Source organism: Trachurus japonicus, chromosome 17 (assembly GCF_045865225.1).
Source record: "Trachurus japonicus isolate A0001 chromosome 17, Traja_1.0".
Classification (NCBI taxonomy): Eukaryota; Metazoa; Chordata; class Actinopteri; order Carangiformes; family Carangidae; genus Trachurus; species Trachurus japonicus.
The window spans coordinates 27,397,537-27,409,607 of NC_140923.1; the positions used below are offsets into that span (position 1 = coordinate 27,397,537).

At 42.0% G+C, this 12,071-nt stretch overlaps 2 protein-coding genes across 2 annotated transcripts in view; both read left to right on the plus strand.

The window, feature by feature from the left end:
* Positions 1 to 12,071, plus strand: part of LOC146970834 (solute carrier family 53 member 1-like) — a 229,441-nt gene that overhangs the window by 108,069 nt on the left and 109,301 nt on the right. The window lies entirely within an intron of this gene.
* Positions 5,089 to 10,946, plus strand: LOC146970841 (acyl-coenzyme A thioesterase 11-like; the record flags this gene model as incomplete). The annotated part of the gene is made up of 7 exons (XM_085804761.1): positions 5,089 to 5,153; positions 5,594 to 5,660; positions 5,839 to 5,922; positions 6,134 to 6,267; positions 8,816 to 8,983; positions 9,062 to 9,188; positions 10,437 to 10,946. Coding segments are annotated over 7 exons (885 nt in total), but the record flags the coding sequence as incomplete, so codon positions are not given.

Sequence of the window (12,071 nt, forward strand, 5' to 3'; positions counted from 1 at the left end):
TATTAATTTCCTCATGTTATCTGTGGAAGATCTATTCTTCATGAAGCCAGCTTGGTTTCCATGTATAATGATGGGCAAAACTTGTTGAAGACGTAGAGTCAATATTTTAGAGTCCACATTAAGTAAGCTTATTGGTCTAAAATTAGCTGGGTCTGTTATGTCTCTATCTTTTTTCGGAATCAGAGATATAAGAGCTTCATTAAATGTTGGTGGTACATGGCCTTTCTCAAAAGCCTCCTGATATACCTTAACCAACACTGGGGCCAGAATGTCTATGTATTCTTTATAATACTCTGCAGGAAATCCATCATTACCTGGAGATTTCCCAGTATTCATATAGCTTTCCTGATTTCTCCTTCAGTTATAGCAGACTCTAACTTCTCTGCTTGATCTATGTCAAGTTTGGGCATATCAATATTGGAGAAAAACAGTTCCTGCTCCCTTTGGTTATCATTACAGGATACTGTTGATGTATAGAGTTTCTCATAATAGTGTTGAAATGTCTTGTTTATGTCTGTTGCTGAGGTTACCAATTTATCCCCTTGTTTAATCGCTGAAATTATACTTGAGGAGTCTTTTCCTTTCACTTGTCTGGCTAATATCTTACCCGTTTTCTCCCCACCCTCATAGAAATTAGTTTTTAATCTATATAAGGAGTATTCTACTTTTTTATTGTAGATTTCGTGCAGCTGAAACTTAAACTTACAAAGTTCCTGATATTTAGATTCTGTAAATGTTTGTGCCAAATCATTTTCTTTTAATTTAATTTCACCAATTTTCTAATCTTATTTAGGCTTTCTTTTTTCTTCAGAGCTGAGTGGGCTATCAGTTTCCCTCTTATAGGCTTTTGAGGCTTCCCATACTGTTGCAATATTCTCTGTACTGCTGCCTATGTTTAGCTCAAAGAAAGATTTCAAATCTTCACCTAACAATGTCCTAAAGCCTTTATCCTGTAATAAGGAGGTATTCATCCTCCATCTGGTGTTCTTACCCATATCCGGTCCTACAATCATACACAATTCCACCGCTGCATGGTCTGTAATGGCAATAGATCGTATATTACAACTACTTACACTATTAATTAAAGGGCTTGCAATTAAAAACATATCAATTCTAGAGTGTGATCTATGGCAATGGGGAAAAAAAAGTATATTCCCTCTCCCGAGGATTAGTAAGTCTCCAGACATCTACAAGCGCCATATCCTCTTTTAACATGTGTATTGCTTCTCTATCTTTTGTCATCAGTGGACCCTTAAACCGACTTTTATCTAAGATAGGGTCCATAACTTGATTAAAGTCTCCTGCCAGTATTATTTGCCCATCCATTTCTCCTAGAACCTTATTCACCTCGTGAAAAAAGTGTGGGTCCCCTTTATTTGGTGCATAAATGTTGCACAGTATCACCTGTATGCCCTCTATTATTGCTTGCACACATATCATTCGTCCCTCTGTGTCTTTAACCTCTTTAAACAATACAAAATGTATGTTTCGATTGACCAAAATCATTACCCCATTGCGTGAACTTGAAAGTGAGCTATAAAAAATATGTCTGACCCAACCTGTTTTAAATTTTTCTGATTCCCCCTCATTTAGGTGGGTTTCCTGTATGAAAACTATATCTGCCTTATTAGTCTTCAAATATGATCGAACTTTACGCCTTTTGACTGGATTCCCACGCCCATTAATATTCCAAGACATATACTTAAAGCAGAAGTAAGTGATATATTTGTGTTAATATAAGTCTTAAATAGTTATATCTTCCGACAGCAATCACTTACATAGAGTGTTTGGACCGAAACACGGGTCTGTCAGTCACTCTGCTCTGCTCTGAGCCGAGGAGAAAACATTTATCGTATCCTACAGTTTTTATCCAATGAGGAGAGAGAACGGCATGCAGGGCTGTGTGTGCAGCCAAGGGACGCCGTGAATGTGGTGACGTAGGGACGAGGACTGTTATGGTGCGTTCAAGGCAACTCGTAACTCGTGTTTTTCCGACCTGTGAAGTCATACCAGTTCGATCTGGTACGAGTTCACGGGTCGGAAGTTACCAATGGCCGTTATAGTGCACTTTCACAGGTAAAACAGGTCGGAAAAACACGAGTGGGTTGCCTGGAACACTACAAAGTCGTAAGTTGTGACTTGAAGCTGTAATTTACAGTTTCAAAAGCCTACCTGGAACGCAGCATTAGCCAAAACAACCGGATCGCTTACTTCTGCTTTAATACATCTCCTTGTCATAGTTGTTCAGATATCTTTCCATAACCATGCCTACAACACTGTGTATGATCAAGATGTCCACACCTAGTATCCTTCTTAGAAGCCCTGTACTTTACAAAACATGAACACATAAACTGGAAAAAGAACATTTCCAATACAAAACAGAAAAAAAGAAAAGGAAACCAAAATTCAAGCCAGACAACGTCTGACAGTCCTGAAGCTGTCATGTGTGCAGCTTTAAATGTCCAACAAAAAAAAACCTTATCTGGTCCGTGGGTTACTGCTCCTCCCGCCTGTGTCCCTGGTGGCAGCTTTGCCCAGTGGAACTCCCCCCGACGTAATCTTTACAACACGTATGGGCTCTTTGAATACAAACTTGCGACAACTCTCCTCCCTCGTAGATGTTCAGCCTTCATCCTGGTTGTTGTCGTTGATAAACTTGTCCGCCGCCGTTGCTGTGGTGAAACTCACGTTTTTCCCCTGCCACTTAAACCGCAGTGTGGCCGGATAGGCCAGTGTGTACTTCACTTCCATCTCTTGAAGCTTGCGCTTTACTGATGTGAAGGATTTTCTCTTCTCCGCCAACTCTTTCGTCATGTCGGGGAATACCGACAGCCGACATCCTTCCCATACGAAGCCACGCTTTTCTTTTGCCGCATTTATCACTTTATCTCTCGCAGACTGTCTCAGGAACCTAATGAGCACCGGTCTCGGCGGTCGTGGGTCCGGCATAGGTGCGAGCAGGCGATGTGCTCGCTCAATTTCAAACTCCGCAGCGTCAGCCCGAATCCCCAGTCCCTCTTCTAAAATCTTCTGAACATAGCTCAACAATGTCCCATTGGTCCCAAATGTCTCCTCCAGACCTACCAGCCTCACGTTATTCCTTTTGCTGTGATTCTCCATGGCTTGAATGCGCACCCACATTGCCTCCATTAGCTTACTTTTCTTGGGCGCATGACGTCTGTCCGACTACCCATTTCTCCGACCACCCATTTCTCCGACTCCGACCATACATTTCTTTATTTTTGCGTCATCAGTCCGACCTCCCACTTCTCCGACTTAAGTAGCCCTAACCCTTAACCTTACCCTAAACCTAACCTCAACACTGTAGAATGGGTAGTCGGAGAAATGAGCCGTCGGACTTGTGGGCAGTCGGACTGACGTATGCTCCCCACTTTTCTTGTCCTCGTCAGTGAGGGACTGCTCCGTAGCTTCCTCCAGGGGGTCCATGGCACTGGTCTGACCTCCCATTAGTCCGACCTCCCATTGGTTCGAACTCCCATTGGTCCAACAATCGGAGTAATGAGAGTTCGAACTAATGGGAGGTCCTCATTAGATCGAACTGGACTAGTTATTAGTCCAACTCTCCATTCTTACCGTTCACTATGCATTTATATAATTATTCATATAGGCTCCACCTGTCAATAAGACACACGTGGAAGAAGAGGTGCAGTTTATTGTGTTTCACCAACGAGGAGCTGTCATTACGCACGACTTTTACGCACTGCTGCGCGCTCATTAGTGTCCATAATTAAACCTTGACACTCATATCAAATCAAACTTACATTACAGACAGGTATACAGACAGGTGGATTGGGTTCTCTCTCTCTCTCTCCCACTCCGAACAGACAGACGGACGCAATCAGAAAGGAAACGGAGGCTGCGCATTGATCCGTTTTTCCTTTCTGGGATCAAACGGATCATGTGCATAATTAACTGCAAAACAAGCACTTCACATTAATAACATATAACGCTCATTATGCTTCCAGCCTGTCTAGCCTCTACCTGGTCTTTTTACTAAACTTAACCAACTCCTTTCTTCATTGCCTGAACCTAACCAAAGCGAAATTTACTTCTTTTTTTTTCTCTCAGTCTGCTGTCAGCAGGAGCGACGGTTCAGCCGTGCTCGAGCGGAGGGGGGGGAGAGGAAAAAAAGTGTATTTCTTTTACTCTGTACTCTGGGAGGGGGGGGGGCTTTGATTATTAGTTTACACATCTTGATCAGCATTTATGATGGTTGTGCACGATCTGACATGATCTGGCTCTCTGACTAATATGGTGATATTCTGGGCCGCGCGTGTATGTGTGTGATGTGCGTATCTGTTATGAGAGCTCTCTCTCTTTCAGTAATTCTCGTTATTTTGCTCTCTCTCAGAGAGAGAGAGAGAGAGAGAGAGAGAAAGCTGCATGCTCCTATCAATGGAAGAGCTTGTCACAAAGTAGCGATGACAGTTCGAACTAACGGGACCACCCACTGGTTCGACCTCCTATTGGTCCGACTTGTGGTTGATTTTGTCGGAGTAACGGGAGGTCGATTAGCCGGGTCGCCATGCGGTCTGTGCTTTTAAAATACTTTGACGACGACATTTTGCCTATTTAGTTTCAATAAAACAACACCAACCCAATTCTCTTAAAGGCGGAGGTAAATCTTAATCAAATGCGAGCCTCTATTTTGAAATAATTCACGATTTTACATGTCGGGGAGCGGAGAGTCCCTAGACAGCCGCCATCTTGTTCGCCGTACCCACGTGACTCGGGAACCCTAACTTTTGACTGGTAGTGTTATTGTACATCAGTCACCTTCACCCTCTTTCCAACATAACCACTGTTTATTTCATCATCAAACGTTTCCATTAACCTCTCAGTCTTCAGCACACCTGTTGTAAACTGAGGTTTATCTTTGTTGACAGGTTTGTTATCTGTTAGAGAGGTCAGTCCTCTGTATGTTTCACCTCAGTCTATCTGGGATGTGTGGAAACAGTGAAACCAGGTTTGCTTCATTAGCTCCTCTTAGTAGTGCTGTGAGATGATTCATTTATTCATTAATTCTAATGTAAACATGCCTCGTCCTTTCTTCTTCTCTCTGTGTTTCATTTACAGGAAGGGGAGAGGAGGTTTCAGGAGGCCATAGCCAGAAAGAAGATCCGATTAGACAGGTAAACATCTTGTCAACCCCTGGAATGAGCAATAGCTCTCACTTCCAAGTCTGTGTGCCAGAGATAACAGTTTATTTTAAATAGAAATAAGAGGAACTGAACTTTATAGAAGGAAAGAAAAAAATGTCACCACTGCTCTTTGCTGTGTTTATAACACTACACTTAAACTGTGTCTAAACACCTGTTACTGTATGACCCACAGCTCTTCAGTGTTGATATGAAAACAGAGTCTTGAACACTGATAAAAACTGTTTAGAGGTGTGTTTGGTTTTGCTAGAAGAGTCAGGGGTTTGTCCAGAGTGTTGACAGGTTTGAGAGAAGCATAGAAGATTTCAAGAAATGTGTGTAAGCAGTTGTGAAAAACTGTAATTGTTTGTGTTTTATTCATCAGACTGTTTCAAAGATGCTTCTAACTACTCTTGTTGTTCCTATTGTTTCAGAAAGTATATCATTTCCCGCTCGCAGGGCGAGGTCCCTCTGTCTGTTCCCTGGGACCCCAGGAACCAGGTGAGGACTCAGGACTCAGACATAGTTACATGTGCTGTGATGAATAATGCATTATTTACAGCACATGTATTGTTTCACTGGTACTACATACATCATCATCAGCATCAACGTCTGCAGTGTGTGCTTGTGTTGGTGTTTGCAGTTGCATATGTGTGTGTGTGTGTGTGTGTTTTTCCAGGTGTATCTGAGCTATAACAACGTGTCAGCGCTGAAGATTTTGGCTGCTCGAAACAACTGGCGCCTCAGTTCTGAGAAGGACAAGGTATCTTATCTGTTGCTCTGATCTTCTGCTCTGTGGGAGGACTGTGTTGTGTTGTGTTGTGTTGTGTTGTGTTGTGTTGTGTTGTGTTGTGTTGTGTTGTGTTGTGTTGTGTTGTGTTGTGTTGTGTTGTGTTGTGTTGTGTTGTGTTGTGTTGTGTTGTGTTGTGGTCCACATGAGGAGCTGGAGGTTTCACATGACTGTCTGTTCCCAGGTCCGTCTCTACACCCTGGAGCAGAAATCCTCACTGAGTTTCAGGATCGAAGCGGAGGTGGACGTTCCCGCTCACAGAGCCTTCTGTCTGCTGGCTGAGCTGAGCAACAGACCCAGCTGGGACAAACATTATCAGTGAGGTTTTAACACGCACACACACACACACACACACACACACACAAGTATCTAGAAAACAGGTAGTTGAAGCTTAAACTGTCTCTTCGCCTCATGTAGAAAAGTCAGGGTTTACTGTGTGAGTAACATGAGCAGCAGTTCATAGTGTGTATTTATCAAGAGATTAAATCACTCCTGATAGTTGGCAGTAATTTCACTCCATACAAGTCCAGTTGCCTACGATTTCTGAACTAGTAATTGTTCAGAAATGCAAAAAAAAATAATTTAAGGGAGCTGCAAGGAGATCAGAGTCCATAATAAGGCTGTTGTTCAAGGGATATTTCAACATTTTGGCAAATTCACGCATTACCATAAACCCTATAGTCATAGCAGTAGGTTCATTACCTTTAATTGTCAGTGCAAGCTGTTTTTAGATTGGTGGTGGAGAGATAAGAAGGATTTTTATTATAAGCTACTCAGGAGGCTCATGGTATTTCCGGCTTTCCCTCATCAAATACACAATCCAACAACTCCTCAACGCTCTCGTGGAAAAGTTGTGACCTGCACATTCACCACGCTATGAAATAATGGAATATTACAAGACAGAGTTGTTTTCGAGGCAAATGCATAACCGGCACTACATTTCAGACACGGCTGCTGGGCGGAGTGATTTCAAAAGCACAAGTAGAAAGAAAATATGTTTTTTAATCTGATTTCACAGAAACACAAAAATGATTCTGGCAAAAAAAGAAGCACCTTTTCATGTGTTCCATAGAGAGTCATATAAAACCTTTATTTATTCTGCACTACAGAATTCTTACAGGCTTTGGAAACTATTTCACTTTGTCATCATATGTTTACACAGATAACTGTGGTAACTATTAACTTGAGCTATTTGACTACCACATGAATCACAAATCATTCTTCAGTCTCAATTTCAGTGTCATGATAAACAGGACTGATAGTGAGATGCTTGAAAAACACAAGCCCAAGTCCTCAATAAAGTAACTGTTGAAAGCAATAAACAAGTACATGGTCCTCAATCATAAAACCCACACATCACACACTTTTTCATATCACTGAGGTTGGCAGTGGGAAGTGTGACTGTCATGATTGAAGACTGAAAGACTTCTCTACAGGATCAGTGATAATTCCTCACCTGCAACACTGACTCAAACTTTATCCAGGCAGTTTGCCACTATGGTGAATAAGGATTTATTGTATTGTATTGCACTGTATTGTATGTAACAAGATGATTCTGTCAGCTGTTATTTCTATGATGTCCGCTGTGCAGCAGTGATGTGTGAAGGTCGTCAGTGGCAAGATAAGATAAGATAAAGTCCTTTATTTGTCCTGCAGTGGGGAAAAGTTCTGTCTGTGCAAAGGATCAGGTCAATATGTTGTCCTTGTCATAGGTGGATATTGTGCAGAAGGGGTGGGGTGGGGGGTGACAGGAGACATGCACACACACACCCATTTCACAGAGGTCTCCTTTAAAAATCGCCTGAGCATTGTAGTTCCTCTGACAGATCTTTCTTTTGTTTGTCCCCCTGTGAAGTGACAAGTTTTGCTTAGTGCTTACTGTATATAGAGGACATAGCAGATATGAACCTGATAAAAACAGGTTTGTTACCTTTAATTGTCGTTGCAAGCTATTTTTAGAAGGGTGGAGCACGTTGCGTTACGAGACAAAGTTGTTTTTGAGGCAAATACAAAGACTGTTTGCCAAAAAACTGCTCCCAACGGGAACGCACATGAGTGGTTTTGCATGAATTTGCCTCTAAAACAACTCTGTCTGGTAACGTTCTGTTATTATCTCATAGCGTAGCGAGTATGCAGGTCACAACTTGTCCACCAGAGCGTTTTGGAGTTGTTGGATTGTGTATTTGATGAGTTTGATGAGGGAAACCAAGAAATCCCATGAGCCTCTGTAGAGTAGCTCTGAGCAGCTCGCGGCTCTGCTCTGCCGTTCTAAAAATAGCTTGCACCGACAATTAAAGGTAACAAACCTACTCCTAAAACTATAGAGATTATCGCAATGGGCCAATTTGCCAAAATGTTGAACTATCACTTTAAACAAATGCTGTCACCATGTTAAAATGCCGACCAGTCTTCACCTCACAGGAACACTGAACTGAACTGAACTGAACTGAACTGAGCTGCTCAAACTAAAATAAGTTTGGTTCCCATAATTAAAACACATTCCATCTTTACATGTTAATAGAAAAAGCTTGTTTCAACTTTGGTGTGAAGATATTTTTGTGTGTTCATCATCAGTGCAGAGGATCAACTTTGTCCAGCACAATGGTTGTGTTTGTCTGATTTAGACTGGACTCTGGATCCTGGTTTGGATTTGGGTGTGTGTGCCAAATAACAACACAGGTCACACACACATATGGTCCAATAACCTGTCAGTAAAAGGTCTTATACACACAGCAACATTTGCATATTCAGCATGTTTGTGACTGTGACCAAACAAAAGAAACAGTCAGGGATCAGACAGCAACACGGTTTGTGTTGCAACACTTGACCACATCCTCATCATCAGTGTCTCTCTGTCTCTAATCAGGAAGTGTGAGCTGATTCATCGGGTGGACGCAGATGACTTCTTGTATCGCGTGGTCACCCCATCAGTCCATCACGGCGCTTCTGGTTCTCCGACTTCAGCCAATCAGGGGGAGGGGATCCTCCAGGACTTCATCTTGTTGGCCTCCAAGAGGAAGCCGTGCAGCAGCGGGTCAGTGGGATGAGAGGAACGCCACCCATTCCCGCAGGACCCACCGTGAATGTTCATGTTGATGTGTTTTCTCCTCAGAGATCCATACGTCATCGCCCTTCGTTCAGTGTCTCTGCCCACCCACCCCCCCACTGACGTATACCACAGAGGGGAGGTCATGTGTGCCGGCTTCACCATCCTGGAGACAGAGAACAACATGTCACTGGTGAGACAAACATCACGGCTGTATTTACATCCGCAGTGTTGGGCATGTCACTTTAAAAAGGACATAGTTATAAAAAAAAAAACTAACTAAGAAAGAAACTGATTTACATCATAAGAGTAACTAATTACCATGAAAAGTAACTATTGTGTTACTTTTTTATAAAATGCTCAAATGTTAAATTACTTGGACTCGCCTCCCTAACCTCCCGTTTATGTGGAACTAACCAACTCACTCACAGTATTCCTCCGCACAGGCAGGCTCTGAGATAAACAACTTTTTTCCAACTAGTTGATAGACTGAAGAAAAATGTGTTGGTAATAGGGGTGGCCTTGACCTCAAGGATTTTCATAGTCGAATCTGATTCGTCAGATTTAACTCATAGTCGACTAATCGTCAAATCATGTTGTTTTTTCCCTCATTGATTCATGATCTCATTTAGGTCTTTTTCCGCTCAAGAGAAAAGAGTTAAAACACCCAAATAAACAAATTCTTCAGTTGACATTAGGTAACAGGACATTCTCCATCCATCCTTTTCCTGATCTCACTCATTAGGCTGCGTGCACGACATCACTGTGTCTCTCTTTCAGCGACGGTGCAGCGATGACAAGTATGAGTGTGTTCTGTGAATTAACGAGTGTGTATGGTGAATTAAAACGTGAAGTCCCATCGTTGTGTGGCCATGGTACTCAGTGCTTGTATAGGCAGTTCAGGGGTCAAGTGTCACAGCACTGTTTTTTGCGTGATGGATAGACAGAGAGTTTAAAACTTAAGGCCCGAATTTAGAGAGAGCAGGTGAGAGAGATAGCGAACGAGGTGCGCTGGTGCTCCAGTAGTCACTGTGATGTTTGTAGCCAAACAGTCTCACCTATATTACAAGAAAACAAAGGAATTCTATGTAAAATCAGATGTTCAGCAGCAGGGAGCCCTTGTATGTATTCAGAAGGATACAATCTTTTTTTCATAACCACATTTTGTGACGATTCAACTCGAATAGTCGACTGTTTGTCTATTCAAGGTCACCCCTAGTATGTAACGTACACTTTAACTAGTGTATTATTTTGTGACGGGACTTCTTGAGTCAAGTAACGGTGCATTTTATTGTCAATAACGGCGTTATAACGGGGGAAACTGTAACTTTTTTGATTACTTGTTCCTGAAAAAAGTAGTCCCGTTTGTAACACTGTTATTTTATAACACTGTTATTCCCATCACTGAACAAACGTGACCAACATGTGGTTGTGTTTACAGATCAGTTACTATAATCAAGCGTCTCCAGAGGTCCTCCCCTACATCTCCACCGACATCGCTGGCCTCTCCTCCTCCTTCTACCACACCTTCTGCTCCTTCAGCCAGTACCTGACTGAGAACAGGCTGCAGGTCACAGCAGAGGAACAAGCAGGCCAACACCAGGCCACCGGTCCAGACAGTCTGACCTGTGAGGATGAAGCAGACAGTCTGTCAGTGGCCCTCCACAGCACCCATCTGTAGACGGTCAGGGCTACTCCAGGCCAGCTGACAGCAGCAAGTGCAGGCTGAAGTCATTCTGCTGTTTATAGTGTCAGTGTTCCCAGTGAACACAAGAGGAAACCAGCATTACAACATTTTTATCGTTGTTTATTTACATACAATATCAGAAAAGTTCAACTAGAAAAGATCACAGTTAAGTCAGTGAAGACAAACTGCCTTAAACCCTGAACATTTGGAGCTGGATATAAAACAAAGACTGGGTCTGTATTCACTGAAAATTTTATCTCACCACAAGGAGTTCTCCTGACTCCTTAAAGAGTTTCCAACTCTTAAGAATAATAAGAATAAGAATGTCTTTTATCTGTCAGCTCATCTACCATTTGCAGAAGAATTAAAAAGCCTGATGGCTGTAGGTACAAAGTATCTCTTATAGACTATATCTCTATATTCCTTATTATGTTCCTTGTTAAATTCTATCACTATCTGGCAGAAATTGGTGAGGTGCTGTTTTTTTTTTTTTTTTGGTTTTTCATGCCTTTATTTGACAGTACAGTCGGGAGAGACAGGAAATGGGGAGGCAGAGAGAGAAAGGGCCGTCCGATGCGGGACTCGAACAGGGGCCGCCTGCACCAGGACTATAGCCTCAACACGTGGGGCGCCTGGCGCAGTGGGTTAGGCAGGTGAGGTGCTGTTTTTGAAGTAATGAATTTCCCAAAGTTTAGTCTACTAAAACATTAGTGAGGACTGTCACAGCCAGTATTTTAGCTTCAAGATGCTTTGTGAATGCAGACACAGATATAATATAAAGTTAATAATTATAAATGTACATGTCCTGGGAAATGTACACTTTTATTTTGACAAACACTAACAATGGTACGACAGTGCTGACAGCAGTTAGCACAAAGAACTTCTTTCTTTTTATAAAAAAAAATACATTGATGCTTTCATAGGACTGAAATAAAGTGTTTTTTAACTACTGTACTGTAAGTGTCTGTTCTTTGTTCCTACACAGAGATACCTGATGTAGTTATATCACTCTGTCTTGTTATTTAATGGCAACACATAATGAAGCACATGACCATAACTACACATTGTTTTGCTTCACATCATTTTCCCTCAATGATCATTTTAATTTGTGAACCATTTCCAAATGACTTTTCATGAAGGTGCGTCTCACGTTTCAGGCAATCACATATACAAAATATAGCACCTTAAATGAAAATCACTCAGTATGTTTAAATAGAGCCTTCAATGAGGACTCTCTTGTCTAATGTTTGACTAAAGAAACTAAACAGAAACAGAAAAGCCCAACAGAACATGTGGTCACTGTTGAACAGGTGAGGCTGAGACAGATGCACCTTCTCCAGCCAGTTCATGAAATTTTCTTCTATCAGTTCAGTTGTGTTATTTGAAATT